At 40.4% G+C, this 23,224-nt stretch overlaps 2 protein-coding genes across 3 annotated transcripts in view; both read right to left on the minus strand.

Moving 5' to 3' along the window:
• Window positions 1–967: 967 nt before the first annotated feature.
• Window positions 968–15,478, minus strand: rfng (RFNG O-fucosylpeptide 3-beta-N-acetylglucosaminyltransferase). The gene is made up of 9 exons (XM_086195632.1): window positions 15,131–15,478; window positions 12,666–13,232; window positions 6,652–6,700; window positions 4,953–5,055; window positions 4,664–4,817; window positions 4,397–4,482; window positions 3,926–4,091; window positions 3,614–3,699; window positions 968–3,285 (listed from the first exon to the last, which is right to left on the minus strand). The coding sequence occupies exons 2-9, from the start codon at window positions 13,137–13,139 to the stop codon at window positions 3,210–3,212; spliced, it is 1,194 nt and encodes a 397-aa protein (XP_086051758.1). The 5' UTR covers window positions 13,140–13,232; window positions 15,131–15,478; the 3' UTR covers window positions 968–3,209.
• Window positions 15,479–16,929: 1,451 nt separating this feature from the next.
• Window positions 16,930–23,224, minus strand: part of atp6v0a1b (ATPase H+ transporting V0 subunit a1b) — a 28,861-nt gene continuing 22,566 nt past the window's right edge. For both annotated transcript variants that reach the window (XM_086196289.1, XM_086196288.1), the window contains exon 22: window positions 16,930–18,462. In XM_086196289.1, coding sequence (XP_086052415.1) covers window positions 18,369–18,462 — 94 coding nt within the window. In that variant the 3' untranslated portion in view covers window positions 16,930–18,368. The remainder of the gene's footprint in view (window positions 18,463–23,224) is intronic.

The raw sequence follows: 23,224 nt of genomic DNA on the forward strand, positions 1-23,224 counted from the left end.
TGGGTTCGAGTCCCTGCTCCAGCACAGGATCTTTCTGTGTGAGTCTCCATGTTCTCCCTGTTCCTGCTGGGTTCTCTCTGGTACTCCAGCTTCCTCCACAGTCCAAAGACATCAAGAGGGGACGAGGCTGATTGATACTCTAAATTGACTGTAGGTATGAATGTGAGTGTGAATGGTTGTCTGTCTCTATGTTGGCCCTGTGATGGACTGGTGACCTGTCCAGGGTGAACCCTGCCTCTCACCTCAAGGCTGCTGGGATAGGCTCCAGCCCCCCCGCGACCCTAAATGTGTGGGAATAAGCGGACGATGGATGTGTGTTGCTTCCTATTGTTTTGCTTTTGAGACTGATACACTATTAGTATGATGTAAAGTTAGTTTTCTATTTCAAATGTGTTTTCAGGTAAATGTAAATCCCATTATATTGACGACTTTAACATTCATAAACATCTCCTTCTCTCTCTCTATCGCTCCAGAATCGAGATAAATAGCAAAATATGTAAGATAGGTATGCCTAAATGTAGCGTCAGGCTGTCTCACGTTGACCAGTTGAGGAGCAGTGGCATCGACCGCATTTATGTTCTTCAGTTTGCTCACAGACGGTCAGCAGTCACCCCTGGTTTGGGTCTCTATCTGACTGCGTACACTGCAGCCTTTAGGTTGTCGTGTTAGTTGGTTGGGGATAATGGAGAACTCCATCCAATCATTTCAACAATTGACAGCTGTATGCCTCCAGTATGAACAACACGTTTAAACATACAGCTGATAATTATATAAAAGAGCAAAGTAACAGGTACACACACTTAAGCTATGTGCTTTTTCTTTATCCATATCTTCAGTTTGTGATGCAAGAACTGGTTCTCAGGCACTAAATCCATTATTTTCCATCAACTTGCCTTGACTGCAACCCTGCCAGTGTTCACTTCATTGGTGTCATGTTGGCAGTTCTACAATAAAACAGTCAAATACGTGATGATACAGAAAGTTTTTATTCTCATTGAAACAATACGTCAGTGGTAAAGGCTTTCTATCTCTCTCAGTCTCAGCCACTGACCTGCAGTGACACACCTGATTGCTTGCAATTTTGGATTCTAGTCTTTTGTGCAAAAAAAAAATAAACAAAAAAACAAAAGTGGTGTGAAATTAGTGTTTTACATAAATACCTTTTACAAGAAGAAATACTGACACTGGTTGGTGTAACCTGAGTAGGCGGAGCCAAATAATCTGTTCACCAATTAGTGAACTGGAAAACCTTAATAGAGTAACAGAGGATGTTGGCAGGTTTTAAGACTCATTCCTGCATCACTCAGTTTCAATCAGAAACATTAGTCTGAATATTCAGTTAATATTGGTTCGATACCACATGTATAAATATCTCCTGATGGTGATACAAGTTAATGCCAAAAAGGAAAGTGTCAACTGAGAGACAAATATGTCTAAAGGCAAGAGGACATGTGATGTTAGTGTACACTAACATGTAATGTGTAATAGTGTCAATTGTGGCCTATTGGTGGTTACTTAAGTTCAAAAATACACATAAATGAATTTCACTGGAGCCCAAACATCAGTTTTTTGTGATAAGTAATCAGTGGAAGGTTAGTGTCGTACAAAAGGTCAAGAGTCTGTTGTATTAGCAGCAACAATAAATAGTAAAACCAAATTTATGATGATGTGGTTGAGATCTCTTTGGCTCCACCCACTTCAGTCCCACTCCAACAAACACATCACGCCCGCTTCCAGAGGAGCTCTGCAGAACTACGACCTACAAAAAGAAATACTGTAGTGACAAAAAAACCTTCATTTCTACACCAACACTTCATAATGTGGAACGGACGCCAAAGTAGTGCAACACCAAAAAAACACCTGTTTCACAAAGACACACATATGGTTGAACACTGGAAGGCATCAGTCTGATTGTGGCACTGAAACTAATGTATGCTAATGCACACAATCAGACTTTGCACATAGCTTTCCTGTCATTCACATATGATGCCAAAAAAACACAACTATCTCAGTTCATCCATTTACACGCAAGAAGTACCTCAACATCTTTTTTCATGGATTCTTCATCCTTCAGTCTTAAGGAACCATGAGGATTTTAAATTGACCGTGACACTAGAAAAGCGGTAAAATTGACTCAAACAGAGTTTATGAGAGAAGATTAAAGTTTCAAGGGTTCAATTTTTAAGGAGGGAAAGGTGACTGGGAAGGTGATTAATTATTCTAAAGTATTTAACATCCTGGAGCACTTTCTGAAATGGTTCTACATAAACAGAAGGGGGGTTGGTACTACTAAGCAAAGTGGAGTCACAGGTTCGGGGCAGATGCAAAATGAGTTTTTGGTTTGAAGCAAAGTCAAAGTAAAGACATGAATGGTGACATGAATGACAGCGCTGACATAAAAACAATTTGCATGATGATGTACCACATGTGATGGTCCAACCTGCATTCAGAAGAATAGTTATTTCATGATTATCTTAGTGTGTTTCTTACAGCTTAGTCACTAGCAAGATCCAAGCAGTGGTCACTGAGACTCACTTCCTGAAGACGGAGTTGAAATTCCTCTGCGTGATGTTATGAAGACAGAAAGATGCATCTGGTTTTTGGTTGAATCAGGGACATCAAAGCCCAAATAGGGTTATTTCAGCCATGACTGACAGAGAGACCATGAAGGTTTCACAACAGAGGTAAGTGTGTCTCTATCCAAAGTGGTTTCACCTTACCACTGAGGCAGGAAATCCAACATCATTCTTGATAAAAGTCCTCTCAAAGAAAACATTGAATTTAAGACTAGCTGACGGAAAATTTTGATTTTACGGAAATCAAAGTCAATCGAATGATAAAGACATGAAGTTGTAATTTGGTCAACTTATGGAGAGCTCTGATGCTGCAGGGAGACTTTGAGATTGTCAAAGGTTGTCCCTCTAGAACTCTTTTGCAGTGAGGAAAAATCTGGCTCCAGCCACTGGTTTATCACTCACTTTCTGTCTGTTCAGGCCTCATATATTTAATCGGCTGATGAACTCCGAGAGGTTTAAGGATTAAAAAGCATGCGCATGCATGAAACCCAGAACAGGATTCCTTTGGTAAGAGCATCCACCAAGTGTGAAAAAGTCATAGCTAATTCAGCTTAATCCAAACATGTTGGTGTGGTGAGGTGGGATGAAGATTTAGCAGGTTGATCGAGCCTCAGGATCAGTTGACAGCGGATGTCAGTTTTTGTGACGTGGTTTGAGCTTTGGACACCAGTCAGTATCTGGATAGAGGTGACAGTGGACTGTCTTAAACCTGCAAGATAGGAACAGAGAGGGAAAAATGAAGAGCAGTGAAAGGCTTTGTAAATGCAGGTCAGATAAAGGAATTTAAATGTTCAGTTTTTTTTTTTAATTCAACTGTAGTTTGAACAATATCTACTTCAAGCATATAATGTATGTAGCTTCAATCTAAAAATATGTTGCTGGATCTTTTTGATTTGTATGTGCTTGAAAGGCAAAAAACACCCTTTGTTTAAATTATTCTTGTTAGTATACAGTATTTAACCACTGACAGAGTTTGGTCCAGAGATTGTATCACAAATATAGTAGTCCTTATGAGGATTTGTTGTTAATGACTTCACCTTGTTGGGTCTTCAGCCAATGAAAAGCCCCCAGCAATACTGACCACATTTCTCCTGTTCTCATAGCCTCCATAGCTAAGAGTCACCTGTTACAAAACAAGCAGTATACACACTTAGATGGACAAGTAAATCACTCATGATGAACTTCCTCATCTTTATCATCACCATTTTCTAATACATTTAGTTTATTTTAGTGTCAAGCACTAAAACACACACGCATGCACACACGCACGCACACACACACACACACACACACACACACACACACACACACACACACACACACACACACACACACACACATCTATTCACCTGCTCCAACACAGTGTTGATGGGCAGCTTCTGTAGATTTTCCAAGTGGGAGTGGAACAGGTGTGTGTGTGTTAACGTGACCTCCAACAGTGCCTCAATGATGTAGCCAATGGTGCAGTCGTCAGGGAGGCGGATCTTTTCTGCGGTGCTGATAAAATTCCCCAAACTGAAACCACAACAAACTATTTCAGCCATCAACAGTATTCAAGCACTTTTTTGTAACACTTCCAAACTCCGAGCAAGTGGAATGATACTGATTAAATGAGACCCAAAGCATTTTTTTAGGGACCTAACAAGTCGTGGGTTTACTTTCTGACCATTAAGTCCAACAGCTAAATATTTTATGTTTATATTAACAAAATACTTCAGTGTTGGTTTTCTGGCAAAACGCAGCATGCTGACCGCAAATGTTTCCACCGTTTCTATCATTCTGAATGGGTTCGTTTCAGATGGGGAGAGGTCGTAACCTACCTGGCCCATGGGCTCATTTTCAGTGCCAGACCTCGGCTGATACAAAAACCTGCTCCGCCTGTGGCAAACCAGAACTTGACAGACACCTGAAAGAAGTGGCAAGAATAGACCGACTTCATTTAAACTTCATCAGACTGAAAACAAAATTATGAATTCTTACTCGTTCATCTGTAGGGACATTCTACAGGCCTTGATTCAGGCATAATGATATTTTCGCTATTTGGAACTTAGGAAAGCCAGAAAACCGAATGAGGTGCTGTGACTGACCAATCCGTCACTCTTGACCCTGTCCGCAGCCTCGATGGGGTGGTCCAGACTGGGCCGACCCAAGTAAACATCCTGGCTGTGGTGGTAGGAAGAGAGCAGCCGCAGCAGACTGGGCAGGATCACATAGTTATCATCATCCACATGGCAGAACCACCTGCAATATGTGTGCGCGCGCACACACACACACACACACACACACACACACACACACACACACACACACACATACAGGTCAGGATGTTGGTGTACATACTCTGTTAGGATCAGGTGTTGATGAACTGTCACTCACTTTTTCTGAGACTCGATGAATTTGTCGTACTCTACAGACATCTTGCAGCAGAGGGCCTGTCGAGTGTGAGCAGCTGAGCAGTTAGTGTTGATGAGGTTTGCTCCTAAATGACGGACAGCAGCAAAGTAATATTAGCATAGCTGTCAATTATATGTTGGTTTCAAATGTTAAAAATACAGTCAAATAAGTGCTGGAGATCTGGTACGACATAAACTGAGCTTCCATCTCAGGTGTGGTGAAAAGGTGAACTAGGCACAAGTGTAATTAACCACATTAATGATGACCCTGGTGTTATGGATTGCATCCACTAAATAGACTGTAATTCTATCAGTGCCATTTGTGTTTACTGTGTTGTGACATGTCTCTTGCTTTTATCCATGGGTGATCTCATACTCCTGGGACTCAGACAATGCACAAACATATAGTGACCACTTACGTAATTCTTTATAGTACGGACAGGATTAAACAGCACACCTAATTAACTTCAGGTGTGCTGTACAATGATCTTCATAAATGATCAATTTATATTATGAACTTTGGGACAAAGAAATGTGAGTGTACTCTAACATTTGTTTCTTCCATAGGGTTGAGTATATAAATGTACAATAGTGAAGTTACCACTTTGTAGACAGTCCCGCCACACTCATCTAGGGACACATGGTGCTTCTATGCCTGAATAATGAGCAACTAAGGGTCGTTGGAAAACGTATTGGTTTCCATCACATTATTTGTGCTTCCCACCTGCCAGATTTCTGATTCAGGTAAATCCCTACTTGTATCTAAGTGATATTGTTACTTTTTGTGAAGGGGAATTTCATTGGAGAAGAAAAAAGAAGTTCATAATGCACTGATTTTTATATCTCAAATGCAATCAGCTCCGATACATTTTTCAATATACAAGTACAGTCTTTATCTCATCACGTTCCCTGCAATTTCAAATACAAAAAGTTGGACAAACTTCTCAAAAACATCTATTCCATTGTCTTCACTTATTGAAAAATGTTTTCCCATTCCTTGTTGTAACCACATTTCCTCTTTGTGGTAGTTTCCACCATATTTTGCATGAATCTATGGACATTGTGGTGGCTAGAAATTTCCTTCTTCATCATAATGTAGGCAGTGAAGACTGATGGGTAACCTTGCATTTGACTCATGTAGCATATTAGCTAGATTTTAGGAAAGCATACGTCATCTGAGCCAGTCGAAAAGCTCATCTCAGTGAGTGGGACAAGGGACAGCAATGTTGTTTAATTCCTCATCCAAAAAGACACCTGCTCGACGCAGGTAAATCTCTACATGTACACTACGGCCACGTGATTCAGCTCACACTCACAGCCACGCCTACGGTCAGTAAGAGTATCAATCAGCCTCGTCCCCACTTGCATGTCTTTAGAGTGTTGGAGGAAGCCGGAGTACCAGAGAGAACCCACGCAGGAACAAGGAGAACATGGAGACTCCACACAGAAAGACCCTGTGCTCAAGCCGGGACTCGAACCAGGAACCTTCTTGTTGTGAGGACAGTGCTGACCACTGCACCGTGCAGCCCAAAACCTAAAGTATGATCCCATTTCTATTTTTCATTGTTGCAGCTACCGATTTAAAATTTTCGGACAAATCTGCTGGGTTGCCACAAAAATGCGTCTGCTAAAAAAAAATGTGGGTTGATGTTGGATCCAATGCAAACTGTCATGCTCTGTACCTGTAGTCATCCGCAGCGCCTTGTCCTCATCGTCAGTAAATATGTAGGTCTGGAACAAGACAAAGACACACTGTTAGAGGCTGTCTGTGTGAGCACACAAACACCCATATCCACATGCTGCCCTACAAGGACATCAAGAATTGCTCCATTGTTTGCTCTTGGTGAGTACATGTGTGGTGAAAAGTAAAGAGAGCCCTAAGCAGCACCAGATAAAGCTAAGAACAGGACGCCTCTTTTGAACCTCTGCTCAGGCTAATACAATTCAAGGAAACAGGTCAGACAAATGACACCTGGAATAATAGTGAACCCAAGTCCAGAAGGGGTTCATATTCTTGTTGTGGTTGACATGTTTCTTCAATGATTGTCATTCACTTTTCCATTCTTCCTTGTCTCAAGTATTTTTACCTTATACTTCATGTTTATGAATGCTGACTGCATTCCAGCATCCTATTATTTTATTGTTGCAAAAAGGAGGAGACAAATTGTTAACTGTGCACACACACAAATTAACTGGGTTCATAGAACATCGTCAAAGCAGACATTGTTGTGGCAGGAAAAGCATGGGTGCAACTAATTCTATTAGTCTAGCTCCATGCACACAACTATTGAAATTCAATGAGTCAATAATGTGACTAGAGTTGGGTATTTGCAAGAACGTCACGATATGACTGCAATATATTGTGACTGGATATGACACATAATTTAATGACAATGTGACAACAGAGCTGAAATTAGAGCTCACTGCAAGATGTCTTCTGCTCTAGCATGCTAATAGTTTGACTGATTAGGGAGTGTCAAGGATAAAATGAGTGAGTATATAATTAGTGCATATGTCTACAGGAGTTGAGGTCCCCTCAATGGAAGTTTCATTTCCCATTTTCCCCTTGGCCATATGCACCCACCACTGGAGACCACCAGGGACAAAGAGCCATGTGTCTCCACTAACTGACAGCATTAACCTGCGGTTTAACACACCTCCCTGGAAGTTTGAATTGAACCTTAATTTAAACAGGATGTTTGCACACTCACACTGGGAGTTCTACAACATCTGGTAGGCCCCGATGTGAAGAAAAAGACTTGGTAAAATGTTACATTTCACTATAAATAATACTAATAACCCTGACCCTAATTCTTTTAAGGGGATGTATGGCTGCAATATTACATCATCCTGACTCTTTTCTTCAAAGGAGGTTTAACAGCTTATTTCCCCCTGTATCTAGATTCCAGTTAATGTGTGACATTGACACAGTTTAACACAGGCGTCAAGCTCAGCCTCCTCAGAGCTCTGCCGGCATGTTGTAACCTTCACGAAGGGCATTTCACTTGACCTTGGGCTTTATTAACTAATGACCGTATGTCTCTGCATGTGAAGATACCATTCACACCACAGTGATGCTTAAGTCGCAATTTATATAAAACACACACGTGTATGAGCAGCTTTTATTTTACAGGCAGTTGTAAACACAGAGGGCAGCCTTACAACCCAAGTGCAATAAAATAAGATTCCAACAGGCCTAGAATGCTTTCTCAGATCTGCGAGTTCATGGTTTGTCAATACAAAAACAGACTCACAGTGGAGGCCTTTCATAACAGACTTGGCCAATACGAGCTGAGCTGTTCGTACTGGGAGCACAGACTGAACTGGAACCCCGCTGTCCTCTGTTACTGGACATTTCTGGGTGAAGTGGGCCAGATTGTTACAGCAGTTAAGCCTTCTTTCCACACTGCAGCTCTTTGACTGAGGGTGGGACTTAGTAATTGCTTTTAAAAGCTTTCAGTACTGGTCACAGTGCCTTCTGTGTTTGCTACTTAAACTTTATGAGGCTCTTTAGACTACTTGAACCCCCCCCCCCCCCCCCCCCCCAAAACAGTGACTTGGGCTGTTTCAAACTTGAAGTGTTAAATATGGTTGGGACCAATGCTTGTTTCACCCTTTCCAAGAGCGTAAGCATGAACAAACAAATTCCAAAGTCGGTGAAGAGGCCCTTCCCACCACCCAAAAAACCCTTACGACTGGCTTTTGTCTGAAATGGTAACAATTTTGATTGGCATTCACTCTCGGGCCAACTGACCCTGCAGTAGACATGAAAGTTTATCAGCTTTTACGAGACCACAAAACCCAGCTGAATGTGGTAATTTGCAGCCCACCTCGGGTGCTTCCCGTCTCCGACCTCAATACAATGAGCAGTTGGAGCTTCACTATCAAGGAGCCAAGAGGGAGCCACTTTTAAAGTCACAGGAACTGTCCCCCATGTCCCTCATAGATGTTGTACAAGCCTGAGATACTACACTCACATTGTTGCTGTCGTGACAACACTTTTCACCCCTTTCTGGTGCAGTGAGTGCATTTTTAACTTTGGACTGTAAAATAATTGAAGCGTTGTCAGCAATCATACACTGCAGAAGTCATCTGCAATAATGGGAATGCCTGAGCATGCATTCCATAATGTAACATTAGGGGGCCTGACAGTTGTTTCCCAGATTGTTCTAGTTTTCACAGTTGAAAGTTAGAGCTTCATTGTGGAGAACGATGGATGTGCAGAGTTTAACAATATAAGGCTGTTTTCACATTATTTTTTTTCACTGTGTTCACTGAAAATTTCATTATAAGAGGTGATCCTACAAGCATAAATTGTGACATCACAACTTCTTTGGAAGCTGATCATGATCCAAAATTCATGTGGAATTTTGAAGCCCTCAAGTCAGACACAGTGAAAATCGACCTCAGAGAGTTAGGAGACATCTTGTCTCAAGCAGTTTAAAATGGAAAAGGACAAACATTTTCATATTCCTGCAACCTGGATGTCCTTAAAGTGAGAGAAGATTAGGTGGCATTTTAATGACTTTAATGGGGTACTTCAAGTTTTTCTACACAATGTCAGACAAATTTATGCATGTGTGAAGAGGATCGTTAACCAAGTCAATCACAGGTGGAAGATGGAATGTATATCTACTGTTTAACTTCCCCCTCGGTAATGTCCAAGAAGTTGGCATAGCCTTGTTCCTTACAGTGAGGGGGCACAGCTACACTTTCTGATCATATGCTTCCCTATTGATTTGGAGTGTACAAATATGAAGCATCAGCTTGTTGTGATTGTCTTCAAACTCTACATTTAATTATGTGACAATAAAGAAAACATCTGAATCCGTGTTTTCGAGACGTTCCTTCGTCCACTGTGGTAACTGATGATATATTGTCGTGTGTGTGTGTGTATATATATATATATATATATATAGATATACACACACACACACACACACACACACACACACATATATACATACATATATATATACATATATACACACACATATACAAACACATATATATATATATATATATACATATATATATATACACACACACACACACATATATATATATATATACACTGTATATATATATATATATACACACTGTATATATATATACACACACATATATATATACACATATACACACACACATATACATACTGGTTATATACACACACACACACACACACACACACACACACACACACACACACACACACACACACACACACACACACACACACGTCTTTGGTTAGGCGTTTCATCTGAAGTTTGCATTCGGTAAGAGAAAAATAGTCCGACTCAATAAATTCTCCATAATTGTGTTTCCATTGTAAGTGTTTCCCCACCTGAAGGAACTGTGAGATTTATGACTAAACCATCTCCACACAAGCTCCACTTACTCAAATGTTCCATTATTCTACTCAACCGTTGACAGGTCAAGCTTCACATTAAACACAGCAGATGAAAGAAAAAGATCTGCCAAAATAAAATTACTGGTGTAATTTGATCTGAAACATGTGTCTCATGATTTTCATAAGCAGATGGAGACTGCTTGGTTGTCATGGAAGTGTATGAACGTTCACATTTTCCATGATCATTGACACATTTAGGACTTCTTCTCCATGGACGCTTATTAATTTAGTTTCCAGAGTCCCAAATAAACACTTAAACTGGAGCACAAAGCTACTGTCAAAGTTAGGGCCGCTTAGGTCAGCCCTTGGTTATGCTGCTATAGGCTGAGACTACCGGGGGATCTCCTGAGACACACTGGGCTTCTCGCTTCTCCTCTCTGTCCTCCTGTACTCACACTTATTAACTTGACCTCTTCCCTAGAGCTCTTGTGCTGTTATTCACATTAGTATGCTCAATATTGTACTAACATTAACATCAGAATAACATACATTGGATTGTATTTGTTAATGCACAAATGTTCATATTATCCTGAACTTGATTGCTTAAGTAACCAGTAGATGTCATTAGTGGTTGCTAGTTTACTATTATTTCTGCTGATGCTGTTACTGTTGTTACTGTTTGCCATGTGCCCCCCCGTACCTCTGTCTTTCTCTCCGCTCATCTTTCTCCCTTCACTGTGTTCACATCCCCATCTGTCTGTCATTCTCTTTCCCAACCTTCCCTCTCTTTGTCTCTGTCCCCCCTTTTTTCTTTTCTGTCTCTCCATTTCTCTGTCCTCTCCTGCTCTCTTTCCCCCCAACTGGTCAAAGCAGATGTCCGTTCCCATTGAGTCTGGGTCTGTATGACGTTCCTGCCCGTTAAAAGGAAGGAATTGTTGGGTGTGAATTTATCAAAGAAATATAGCTCTAGACTTGCTCCACTTGTGAAGTGTCATGAAACAACTTTTGCAGTCATTTGGCGCTGTACAAATAAAATTGCCTTCATTTGACGACTACATGTTGGGACCCTGGGATAAATTATTATCATATGTATTTATTTGGAAACTTGGTTCTTTCTCAATAGTCTTACATACTGGTGCTTTTTCATTGAAAACTTCTGAGGATTTTATTTTTCCTCAATTGCAACGTTGGTTTTATTTATCAAACACAAAGACCAAAGGATCAAAGGGTGCCAAAGCAATCACAGTGACGTGCATCACCTGTGCACTTCATTTTAAACATTTAGAAAGTACTTACACAATCTAAACTATGGTTGCATTTTTTTTTGTTAATAACAGGTCCTAAGTGGAAGGTAGGGAAGGGCATAGTGAAGATGCAAACAAAACTAAAACCAATCTTACCTGGTTACACCTGCAACAACAAAAGCGCAGCGAGTTTGGTTGGTAAAGCGAACTTGTTGACTTCATATTTGCACCATGTAAGGCTAGTATTTATGTTAGCAAGTAGCGTTAGGTGCTCAAGTACGCATAAGTGGAGATTGAGCCAACTTGAAATGGACAGTCAAACCTGTCCATTCATTTGTGTTTGAGGCTATTTTTACTAAATGTTTAGAAAAATTGTTAATCAACCTTGCATATAATAAAGTGGTTCCAAGAGTTTTTGTCAACTGACCCTGCTCGCATGCTCGTCAGTTTTGAGCTGCAGCATTGTGCCATCTATGTAAAATATTGTATGATTCGCAGCAGCAGTCACATACCAGTGCAGAGCTGTTTGTGCAGCCGCGACGCAAGCAGGGCTGTCGTGGTAAGGTAAATGTGTGTTACCTATCAAATTCAGACAAGATATGAGCTATGCAACTGTCACCAACTCAAAAACAAGATTATCTTCATTGGCTCGCACACAGGTCAGGCCTAGGACCTCACAGCATGTGTGGTTATGTGTGTAGGACCACATGTAAAGAAGGGATCTAACAAAAGTGCTGCCATGAGAGCATATCAATAACTTTTATAATTTAGCTCTGGAGCTGGAGTTCTGCATCTTATGATCCATTTTGGTATCCGTTCGGTCGGCATTACTACCTCTACTGCACTACTACTTCTATCATGCACTTTACAAGGCAACTGCTGCTAACCCTGGGAGGTATAGACTTCCTTGCACTTCTTTATCTAATGTATGTTGTTGTGCAACCAACTGTCCTACTCTCTGCTCCCTCCAATGCCCCCCACGTAGATAAAGTTTCCTGAATCTAAATCTGAATTCTTAGTAGAAGAAGTAGGAACTTACACTTGCCAACTGCTTGTACGGTCCTCTAAAGCCACATGCACAACATATTTTTCATCTCACCTGCTCTTTAGCTTGAGAAACCCAGGTCTTAACCAGCAGCTCCAGTCTGGACTTGTGATACTTCCTGGTAGTCTTAACTGCAATAAAAATGTCCTTCAGTTCTAACTGCTCCTGGGCCCTTGACTCTGGAAGCAAACCGCCCTTTTCTTTGTCAGGGCTACTTTTGGAGTCCATCTCTCTATTGAAACTGTGGTTATCATTTCCAGCATCTTCGGTTTCCATGGATCCCCCCTGCCTTTGCATGGTCCAGTCTCTGTCCACAGCATGGCTGGACACCGGAAGAACCCCAGTATGCTGTAAGCTGTATGCCAAGCCCTTGCCTGCCTGTGCTGGTTTGGCCTGAGGTCTGGGCTGCGGCAGGTCCACCTGGCGAGCCGGGGGCTGGAGGGCTGGGATGAGTAGAAGCAGGAGGCCACAGAACACCAGGGAAAACAGGAAACAGAACTTGCTGACACCCACTGAGGCTATGTGCATCCTGACGAGCCGATGGAGCAGGCTCTTCAGCCTCCAGGGCTGCAGCCACTTCCAATGCTGCCCAGTACCATCCTCACACAGTCAAACAAAATCCTGCACAGAAGGGAGATTCAAACTTGTACCTGAAACACATTTCATATCGAAGCATATCTTACAGCAGTATTGCTGACACAGATGATAACGATCAAGGGGTAAAAAAAAACAACTTTTAAATATTTTTCACATGAATCTCCACGCCACCCCACCTCCTGGCAGGAGTACCCATGGAGCACAATCAACAGGGGACATGTTCTACTGCTGAAGCGAAAGCCTTCCTGTGAGTGATTTTGGCAAATTATAAGTCCACCAAAGCAGCTGGCACCAAGTTCACTGAGACACATCTGTGAACCAGGCAGCGATACAGCAAGGAGCACATCCAGTAATTGCTGCTGAGCAGGGACATCTCAACCACAGAGAGGCTGCGCTTCAAAGCCAGCACTCATCCGGCTGAAGGTTACGCTAAAACTGCTTCCTTGATCTCAAAATGCACTTAACATACAAAACCCACTTCCAAACAGTGTTCAAACTATTTTTGATAAGCCCTCATAAAGAAGAGCTGTAAACTAAGTGGCCGTCCCCTGGTCCCTATGGTTCTAAGCTCACTAATGCAGCACAAAGAAGGTTGTCTACCTCCTTCTTTTCTGGCTTGGGGAAGGATGTATAATAATAATAATCATTTTTCCTTTCGAGCTGGTGTGTTTCTGTGATTAAATCAAGGTGGTCTGATATATAGAAATATTTAAGTCGTTTGAACCACACATACAACTGGATAGGTTTATTATGTGGAGCAATTTTTTTCCCAAAAAAATCTTTGGTTTTATTTTTCCAAAACACTTTGGTTCTTGACTGTGTATGCAGAACAACCTGAAATGAATTATTGAAGTACCTGGGACAGTTTAAATAGCTTCCTACTTAAAACAGCTTGCTTTATATATTACATTCCTTCCATTTTATCATGTGTACCACCCTAGATACTTAGATCAACTCTTTTTGTACATATAATTTATAACATAATAAAAACATCTGTTTCTATTTAAATACTTAATTACATTCTTGTTTAATTGCTTTCTGTTGTCTATAATTATAATGTATCTCTATATATAACTGAGAACCAGCCCTCAAATTTTTCAATTTTGACGTGGTACATTCAGTGCTGTGGTTTGTTGTTTTAAACACAAATCAAATTGGATTACTGAGCGTACAGCTGGATAAAAAAATATAGGCATTATACTGGATGATGCACTTGAGTTCTTAAGTTATAAAGCAGTATCGCAGGAGGGGAAAAGATGCCTCAGTGAGCTCAAGACACTAGTTTTTGCATACTTGAAAAAAAAAACCTATAAATTTAAGTATAATAATAAAAATAAAATGAAATATCCATTCATATCTTTAAGAAACTGTTTAAAAAGCCAAGTCATGCCTGCATTGGGGACATGTCTATGTTGCTCTCATCTCAGTCCGTGCTGAATTAAGTATTTTATCGATCCTAAAGCCTGACATTTTCTGTACTTGACACCTAACTGGCAACATGAAGCTCGCCTTGATAAGTGTAACACAGTAATGTCACTTCCGTTTACAAACAACAGTTTGCTTGTTACATATCATTTGATCCAGCATCTTATGAATCCATGCGAGACTGTTACCGTTTGTGTTTCTTGTCGGCTGTACTACTTTGCAGAACTTCCAAAGTCCTCAGCTGTGCGAGTCAACTTTGATTTCTACGAGTACCATTACTTCAAAAATGAAGTTTTAACTCATTCACATACCGACTGGATACTTCCATGTGCGGCCATTTGCATACTTCTATTTTTAAATCCACATTCTATTTTGATCTAGGAGACAGTAATTCTGTGTAACGAGGACATTCTAAACCTAACTTCTCAAATGAAGTTTGTCGTGGTGAAGCGGTGCGAAGACAAAGTCACTGAGCTTTCGCTGCAGCCATAACTTACCATGAAATATCGGACGACACATTTGACTTCTTTTCTTCAATAACACGCGTTTTAGTCGCTTGAGAAATGGCGGGGATGCAAACAGCTTTTAGGCACCTAGCAAAGTTAGCATACTGAGAAAACATTCGTCACTTTCAGCCAAGTTGGACAAAAGCAATCGGATCCAACGCTCGACTAGTTGTCTTCTTTTTCGTTCCGGTGTCGTGACTTTAAACCTATTCGTTGGGTCTTCTTCTGAAATATCGGATCAGGACATTGCTCTCAGAGTTTGTGTTCTCAAAATTTATTAAAGAGACCGATGGAAACACACGGGGTCTCGCTTACATTGGAACAAATGCTTCACAACTACGACTGACCCTTAGAGCAGCGCCTGTAATGTTAAATAGCATAACAAAGGCTTTTTCCGGTGAATATTTTCAAAATAATACAAACTTTGACTTCAATCGTGACTAAGTTAGTGAAGACTAGTGGTAGCTTTCCTCTGGAAGTTGAAAGCACATCAAATTTCCGACAAATAAATGAATCAGTTGTAACTTATTCGAACAAATATCTGATCCACAATTAAGGTTATGAATATGTAATGTATTAACTTACCTTGTTACAAAATAAAATTACCATATGTATATATATATATATATATATATATATATATATATATATATATATATATATATATACACACACACACACACACACACACACACACACACACACACATATATATATATATATAGGTTGAGGATCATATTGCTTATTTCATTTGGTTGCATGTTTAATAGGGACTGATGCAAATTCATAGGAAAAATGCCCAGAAATTAAATAGAAATTAACGTATGTACAGCATTTTTAGCTGATGCTCGTTTCCTGTACCCATCCTTGGAATGGCCTTCAAAACAACAGACACAGAAATTATCTTGAGCTGTGTTATTTTGTATTCAGCAGTAAATGTTCAAGGGGTGGAGTGTTATCAAAGATTTAGTTGTAATAATAGAATCTTCCCTTGGTCACAATGTTCTACTCATTCATCAACACACACCTAAACATAACTTGACTGACTTGACATGAGAATTGTTGGGTGTAAATTCATTGAAGGAGTGTGGTACTAAACCTGCTCTACTTGGAAAGTGTCATGAGATAACTTTTGTTGTGATTTGGCGCTATATAAATAAAAATGACTTGACTTCACCTAATCTTGATAAAACATCCTTACCCACATTATGTGTGTCATGATTATTATCTCAAAAGGCCTCAGACAGACATCATTCTATGCTTTATGTGATTATCATGTTGGGGACACAAGCTACAGAACTTGTTTGAAATCCCTTGAAACCTTTTACGAACTTGTGGCATTCTAAGAATCTTACTTGTTAGGCCGTTGTTGGGCTGGTGTTTTATTTTTCCATCCGTCCATCCATTTTCTTCCGTTTGTTCCTGTTAAGGGTCACGGGGGGCTGGAGCCTATCCCAGCGGCTTTTTAGGCGAGAGGCGGGGTTCACCCTGGACAGGTCGCCAGTCCATCACAGGGCCAACACAGAGAGACAGACAACCATTCACACTACGGTCACGCCTACAGTCAATTTAGAGTACTGTGGATGTATTTTCTTTTGCTGTTGGTAACTGTTTCTAAGATTGGCTAGGTCACACCTGAAAAGACATTTTCGGTGAGGCCTGTAGCCAGTTCAATAAAGGTTATATATAAATCAATAAATAAAATTCAAGTTAATGGTTAGGTTAATTTGCAATCATTCTTCGTGTCTTAAGTTAACTTGACTTAACTTTGTTGTGAAAGAAAGACAGAGAGAAAAAAGAAAAGATTTCATCCCAATTTCCACTGTTTTATTTTTGATCATTGCACATTGAATTTCCACATCATTAGTTACATCAGTTGCATTTCTTTTGAGGCTTTTCATGCTGTCAATTGGCATCAGAATGAACTGTAACTTCAAAATATATCAACAAAGGACAACTCAAGTCATGATTGCGACTGTCTCAACACGCAGCACATAAGACATGATTGATTGAAATTCATTGCATGTCATTGGAATTTTTCATAGTTTGGAATACCTTAAGAAAGTTTCAAAATGTCACAGACTTACTGAAACCAAGTTCTGCCACAATCCTTTCACTGATGATGTCTCCTATATTTCTGCAGCAACTGGAAGGGATTTCACACACAATAAAGTTTGATGATGTCATCTCAATGCATCTTCAACTCTTTATTCTTTTACTAGTTCACAACAATAAACACGGAATGATCAGAGTGAATCACAGCACAGAGGGAACCATGTATTTATCATACAGGGCAGCGAGTTACTCAACGTAACACTGGTCGAATAGTAACAGATAAATACTCATAAATGTGATAGACATTTATCAGTTACGGAGGAATCATGTTGGTTTTTAGCAGTATCACAATTATTACAACATCAGAGCCACAGTACAGCCAATATTTTGTTTTGTACAGCTAGCCATGGCAGACGAAGTCAACAAGGATATTTCCAGCTTGTTATAACTTGTGTTTTTGTTTCATTTCTGAGAATACAGAGTGAAAAGGCAAAGTTGAAGCGGGAGTGTGTGTTTATCAAGTGTTTTAAAGTCCAGTTTACACCAAAGATTCCCAAGGACACTGGTTGAAACTTGCTAGTTTGCATCCACACTGAGACACTGCATCATTTATCACTGATGACTTGACAAGCTGAGTCACAGGTGGCTTGAATCAAGCTCAGATGGATCAGTTAAAACCACTGCAACTTTTTCTGCATCTGTTTGGTCTCATCATGAATCTTTGGTGTAATCCAGCCTTCCCTGCCTACAAGTGCCAGTGCTGTAACATCATCATTATTCCTCTGCACTCTCTGATCATTTTCCCTTTTGGATGGAAATTTACAGTAAAACTTCAAGTGCTTAGCAAACACTTAAGTCTCCATGGTGGATGTGTGTAAATTCTCCAATTACACGGAAGCAAGAGGACCTTACAGCTGGTTTCCATGAGCAGGCTGGATGAGTGCTCAGTAATATATGAGAACAGCTTGGATCACAGGCACTGGAAACCTTGTACAAGCGTACTTTTTAACAGCTCACACACGCTCACACACACGTGCAGGCACGCACATACAAATACACATACACACAGTTGCAAAATTAACCACTAGAGGGAGACAGAGGGTTGCACTTGGGAACATGCACACTGAAACAGACAATTACATAGTAACATGGAGGAGGGAAGGCTGAGGCCTGATCACTCATCGAATCTTCCCTCCAGGATACTCTCAAAGGAGAAGGGGACAAACTTGAAGCCCTGACCCGAGTAGAATTTGTTCTGGAACTCAACCCTGAGAAGAAAAGCAAAATAGGGAGAAACTCGTTAAATAAAACTTTACCCACATTGCTTCATAGTGAGCAAGATTACTCCAAACTATCAGTAAATATACATGATCATGTGAGTTAAAAGGAGCTTTGGAAAGTGAGTGGCTGTAGGTATATAACCAGCAGAGGTAACAGGCGAGTGCTTGTATTTATCTATTATTCCTACTCAGTTCTGTTTTCTATCGTTCTGTCTGTTTTGTCTTGTGTGTTTTCTCAAACCTATAATACATGTATGTCTATATGTGTGTGTGTATATATATATATATAATTTAACAGCAACCCTCTTGACCAAAAATTAACCAATGCAAAAATGCCCCAAATTTTTACAACTCTCAGGTGCATCGGCCAGTATAATCTACATCTTCTTTATCTGCCCATACCTCAGTTATCCAAAAAGACTTTGACTTGAGCTTAAAAAAAAAATCCTACCCAGCTACCATGAACAAGCATGTGAGCCAGTTCAGCTAAATGCACCCGCTGTTCACACCTGATCCTCCCATGAGCGAGTGCCGAACCAGAAGAGTTACACATTGTTTTCAATATATGTGGTTGGCTCTTTCTAGATTGAGGAGGACACAGGCATCACAAAGAAATAATGCAGGGGGGAAATGTTTTCGTGAGCCTAAGACACCTATTTTTGAGTGACTTGAAAGCACAAATCACACCTTTTGGGTGAAGTATTGCTTTAAGACCAAAGGCGTCAGAATGTCAAGCAGGGCAGGAGCTTCCCAACAGAGCTTTTCTATGTTGGAGCTGAGCAATTCAACAAGGAAGCCTCCTTCCAAACCATAGAGTAATTTCTTCACAATGAAAGCATCCCACTTATTTGAGTGTTGCCACTGTGTTTGAGTATGCACTCATAGCCCATTGGCACCTGCAGATTTTGTACTAGCAGAGTGAGATTTGGGCTCCTGCCCTCTTCCTTCCCTCTGTACGATTAACATCCTTGTGCATTAGGTGAGTATCTAGATGCCACAGTCTGGTGGAAATAGCATGGCAGAGTGTGTTTGTGGTTGAATATGCTATCAGGCGGTTGAACCAGCCTGCCTTTGTTACAGGCTCTGGCATTGCACTTCAGCACTTTCTGCCAGTTGTCACCTTTTATATCTCTGCTTATGGTGTCAGAAGTGAGTGCAACCTTGAATGGGAGAATAAGGGTGGGATACATCATCACCCCCCATCTCTTTGGTATGGGCCATTGCAGAGAGGAGATGGTAATGGGTTATACACAGAAGAGATGGAGCTACTGCTACTAAAGTAGTTACCAAAAAACAGTTCCACAGAGAATAAAATTTAGGAGACCCAGCTGAGCCCAGACAGCTTTATGAAAAGGGGCAGTTCATTTCTATTTAACCTCTGACTACAACCACAGCAAAATAATAAGCATAGGTAAGTGTCTGTGTCTGTGTTTGTGTGTGTGTCTTTAAAACCAGTCTCCTTGTTTTAACATTAATATGCCGGGGGTGGGGGGGGGGGGGGGCAGTGGCACTATGTTTAAATGAACTGTCTTACAGTCTGAGCTGTGTGACCAAATATGGCTGCTAACTGTCTATCACTGACACCCCTCCCTTATATCTCCTATATCAGTAAAAGTACTGTACCGACCCACTGCCTGCTCATGAATGACATCATTGCATTTACTTCACTATTATTCTTGCCATAAAGACAGAGAACAGAGACATGGCTCATAACTAAATTGAACATTTTAATATTTGTCAATTTCTATTTTAGAAGTATAAAAAAAAAACATATTCAAAATGTCATATTTCTTAGCACATGAAGGGTTCACTTGAGTCAGTTTGATGTATATTTCATGTACCTGAACTGGATAATGCGTTCATTAGTTACCGCATATCACCTTAATTTACAACTGTGTGAGTCATAAGAGGAGCTGTCAAAGTTAGGATTCCTATTTGATACATTTGAAAATCGTGAACGATCAGATTTTAATCACATGACCTTTTAATCACCATCCACTGGTAGAGTGTGGATGCTGGAAATTTGGTTTGCAGACACATTTAGTGAGGGCATATACTGTCCAAGGCCCACTTTCCCCAACACCTTTGTGCTCTGGCCCTAATTAAAGCTGCCGACCCTCATATCCCTGCTCATACTGTTGTGTGATGCTGTTCTATACACTGACAAGGAGGTGAAACTTGATAACATTTGGATTTTTTATGAATGACCAGACTTATGCATTTCCTGTGGTATAAATATCACTTCATATGTAGGCTAAGTGGAGCAAGAAAATTCATCATTGCAATACATGATGTTGCTGTTTCTCATGTGGATACAATGCTGCAATTTTCATGTAAATTAAATTATGCTGGTTGATGTCAAGATTGCTTCCTTTACATTAAAACTTTAGCATCTAGAGATTGAGCGAGTGATATCTTTATTAACTTTTAAAGGTTTTACAAATTTATTAAATCAGCTGACCAAGTCTAGTGTCATTTTATTTAATACATTCATAGTAAAGCATTAATAAGCAAACTTTAAGAGAAGCACACTTCTTTTTCTGAAATTCATCCATCAAGATTTCAGCACTACTCATTACTTTGTCAGCGACATGACATATTGAGTAATATTTTCCTCTGTGGAAATGTTCCTCAGCACAGTGCGTTTACTCATATCCTCAGTCAGGGGAATCCTCTAATCCTCTGATCCAGAGAATCTCTGATGTCTTTGTTTGATAAGAAAAAAACTCGAAGTGACTTTTCAGAGTTCCTGGCTTAGCAAATGAAGGGAGCTGCTCAGGAATGTCTCTCAGCCGTGGCAAATATTTGGCCCGCCAGAGCTGTGAGAGGGCAACACTTAAAATGTGGGAAAAAAAAGAGAGATCCTCTCATCTGCCTCGCTACACAGCTGTGGAGCTGGAAAAAAGACTTCTACCTAACAAACATTATGCTTGACTTGCTCTGGTGTGCATGTATGTGTGTTTGTGCAGATAACTCATCGGCATGTGTGTGTGAAGAGTGGACACCAGAGGCAAGGGTCCAGGTTGACTGCTGTGTACTTTGAACATGACTACGTTTCCATTCACTCACCTCTGTGAAAAATACTGCAGTACTCTTTTTAACCTTAGCGAAGACCTGTTGAGCTGACACACTGCTGCTTTATTAACGAAGTAACATTCTGTAGCACCCTGCATGGCCTCGTACTGGTGGCTATTAGGAGCTTTCTGCTATTGCTCCCATTGGAAATGATGGAAAGAAATTATATTGTCCTGCCTCCGCACATACTGCTTCACTCCAATTTTTAAAATCACTTCAACTGTTGAGATACAGTACACTGACCTGACTAATGCCATTACCAATATTGTATTGAGCATTTGCAGGATAAGAAAGGTAATCATCTAACTGTCTGAATTCTTCTTTCCTGTAGCTCTAAGCTGCCAACAGTTTTGTTCCTGACATAGGTGTAGCACCTGCAAATGTATAACTTATTTGAAAAAAGAAAAAGGTTCAGTAATTTCATAATACAGGTGGCCACAGTGGTTTCTGGCAAACAAAACTCGCGCAGGCAGAAATAGTACTGTTGCTGAGGACTACTTTCAGAGTGGAATCCGAAAAATGGGGATTTCATTTTGAGTTCCACTGAATATTTCTGGCAGCAGGAGAGTGTATGCGGGTTTGTGAATTGTATCATATCATGAGGTCCTTGCCAATACCCCGCCCTATTGTTGACTTAAAGACTTAAAACAAAGGAGGCGTAATCAAGCAGCTTTCCCTACTTTTGTGTCCTTGCTCAGAGTATAAGTACATGCACATTGGAGCACAATGGTGATTAGTCCCCACTCATGAGTTGATGTAATTTACCACCGATTTGAATAACACTGCAAATTCAGAGTGCACTTCCACCAACAACTCGGTATCAACATCACATGATATGGATGCTGCATTGCAGTTTGTAGAGTCTCATTGGCTATTATTTTTTTAGAATGAAAAATAATCTGTTTAAATTTATGAAATCAATTCACAAGGCTACAGCAAAAAGGAAACAGGGAGGTATGATTCAAGGGTGGTTTCTGTAAACAAGCGCACTACTTAGTAAGTAACATCCCTTTGAAATATTTGATGCAGGAAACGTGGTGATACAATAACATGCAGGGTTCCAAACAAGACATCAATTCAGCACATATCATCCGTACAGCTTCAGACATAACCTCATTATGGAATGTCAGCACTGTTCTCAAAAGTGTCAGCATTCCATGTCATAATTTATCACTATGACCTGTCTAAACAGGATTAAGTATTAGTATTGGCTTAAACCCAACTGATTGCCTCTGAACTCAGAACAACCTGACCTGCAAGCGAGCATCTTGACCTCCATTCTACAACTTACAGCCAGGCCATATGTGATGCAGGCATGACTATACCCAACATGTAGGATGTTTCCTGGGCGAAGAATAGTGAACACAAATGACATCTGTGCTTGAAAGGGGGTCAGACAACGTTCTGCTTTTCCACACAAAGAACAGACAGTTTCCACTTAAACCTGCTAATAAAAGTCAGACCTCTGTCCAAAAAAAAAAAAAAAATCTGACAGGCACTCTTCTCTGTGTTAACAGCAGATAAAGCTATTTCTCTTACTTGAATTGTTTCAAAGGAATGTTCCGTGAGAAAAGACATGGAATTCATCTGTGCAACTGACACAAATGAGCCAGTGATACAGGAACAGTCACTGGAAAAAGACAGAAATGTTTCAAAGCCTGACAGCAGGACTTGA

The sequence above is a fragment of the Aulostomus chinensis genome, chromosome 23 (genome assembly GCF_037954235.1).
Source record: "Aulostomus chinensis isolate RoL2024-O1b breed Wild chromosome 23, RoL_Achi_v1.0, whole genome shotgun sequence".
Taxonomy (NCBI): domain Eukaryota; kingdom Metazoa; phylum Chordata; class Actinopteri; order Syngnathiformes; family Aulostomidae; genus Aulostomus; species Aulostomus chinensis.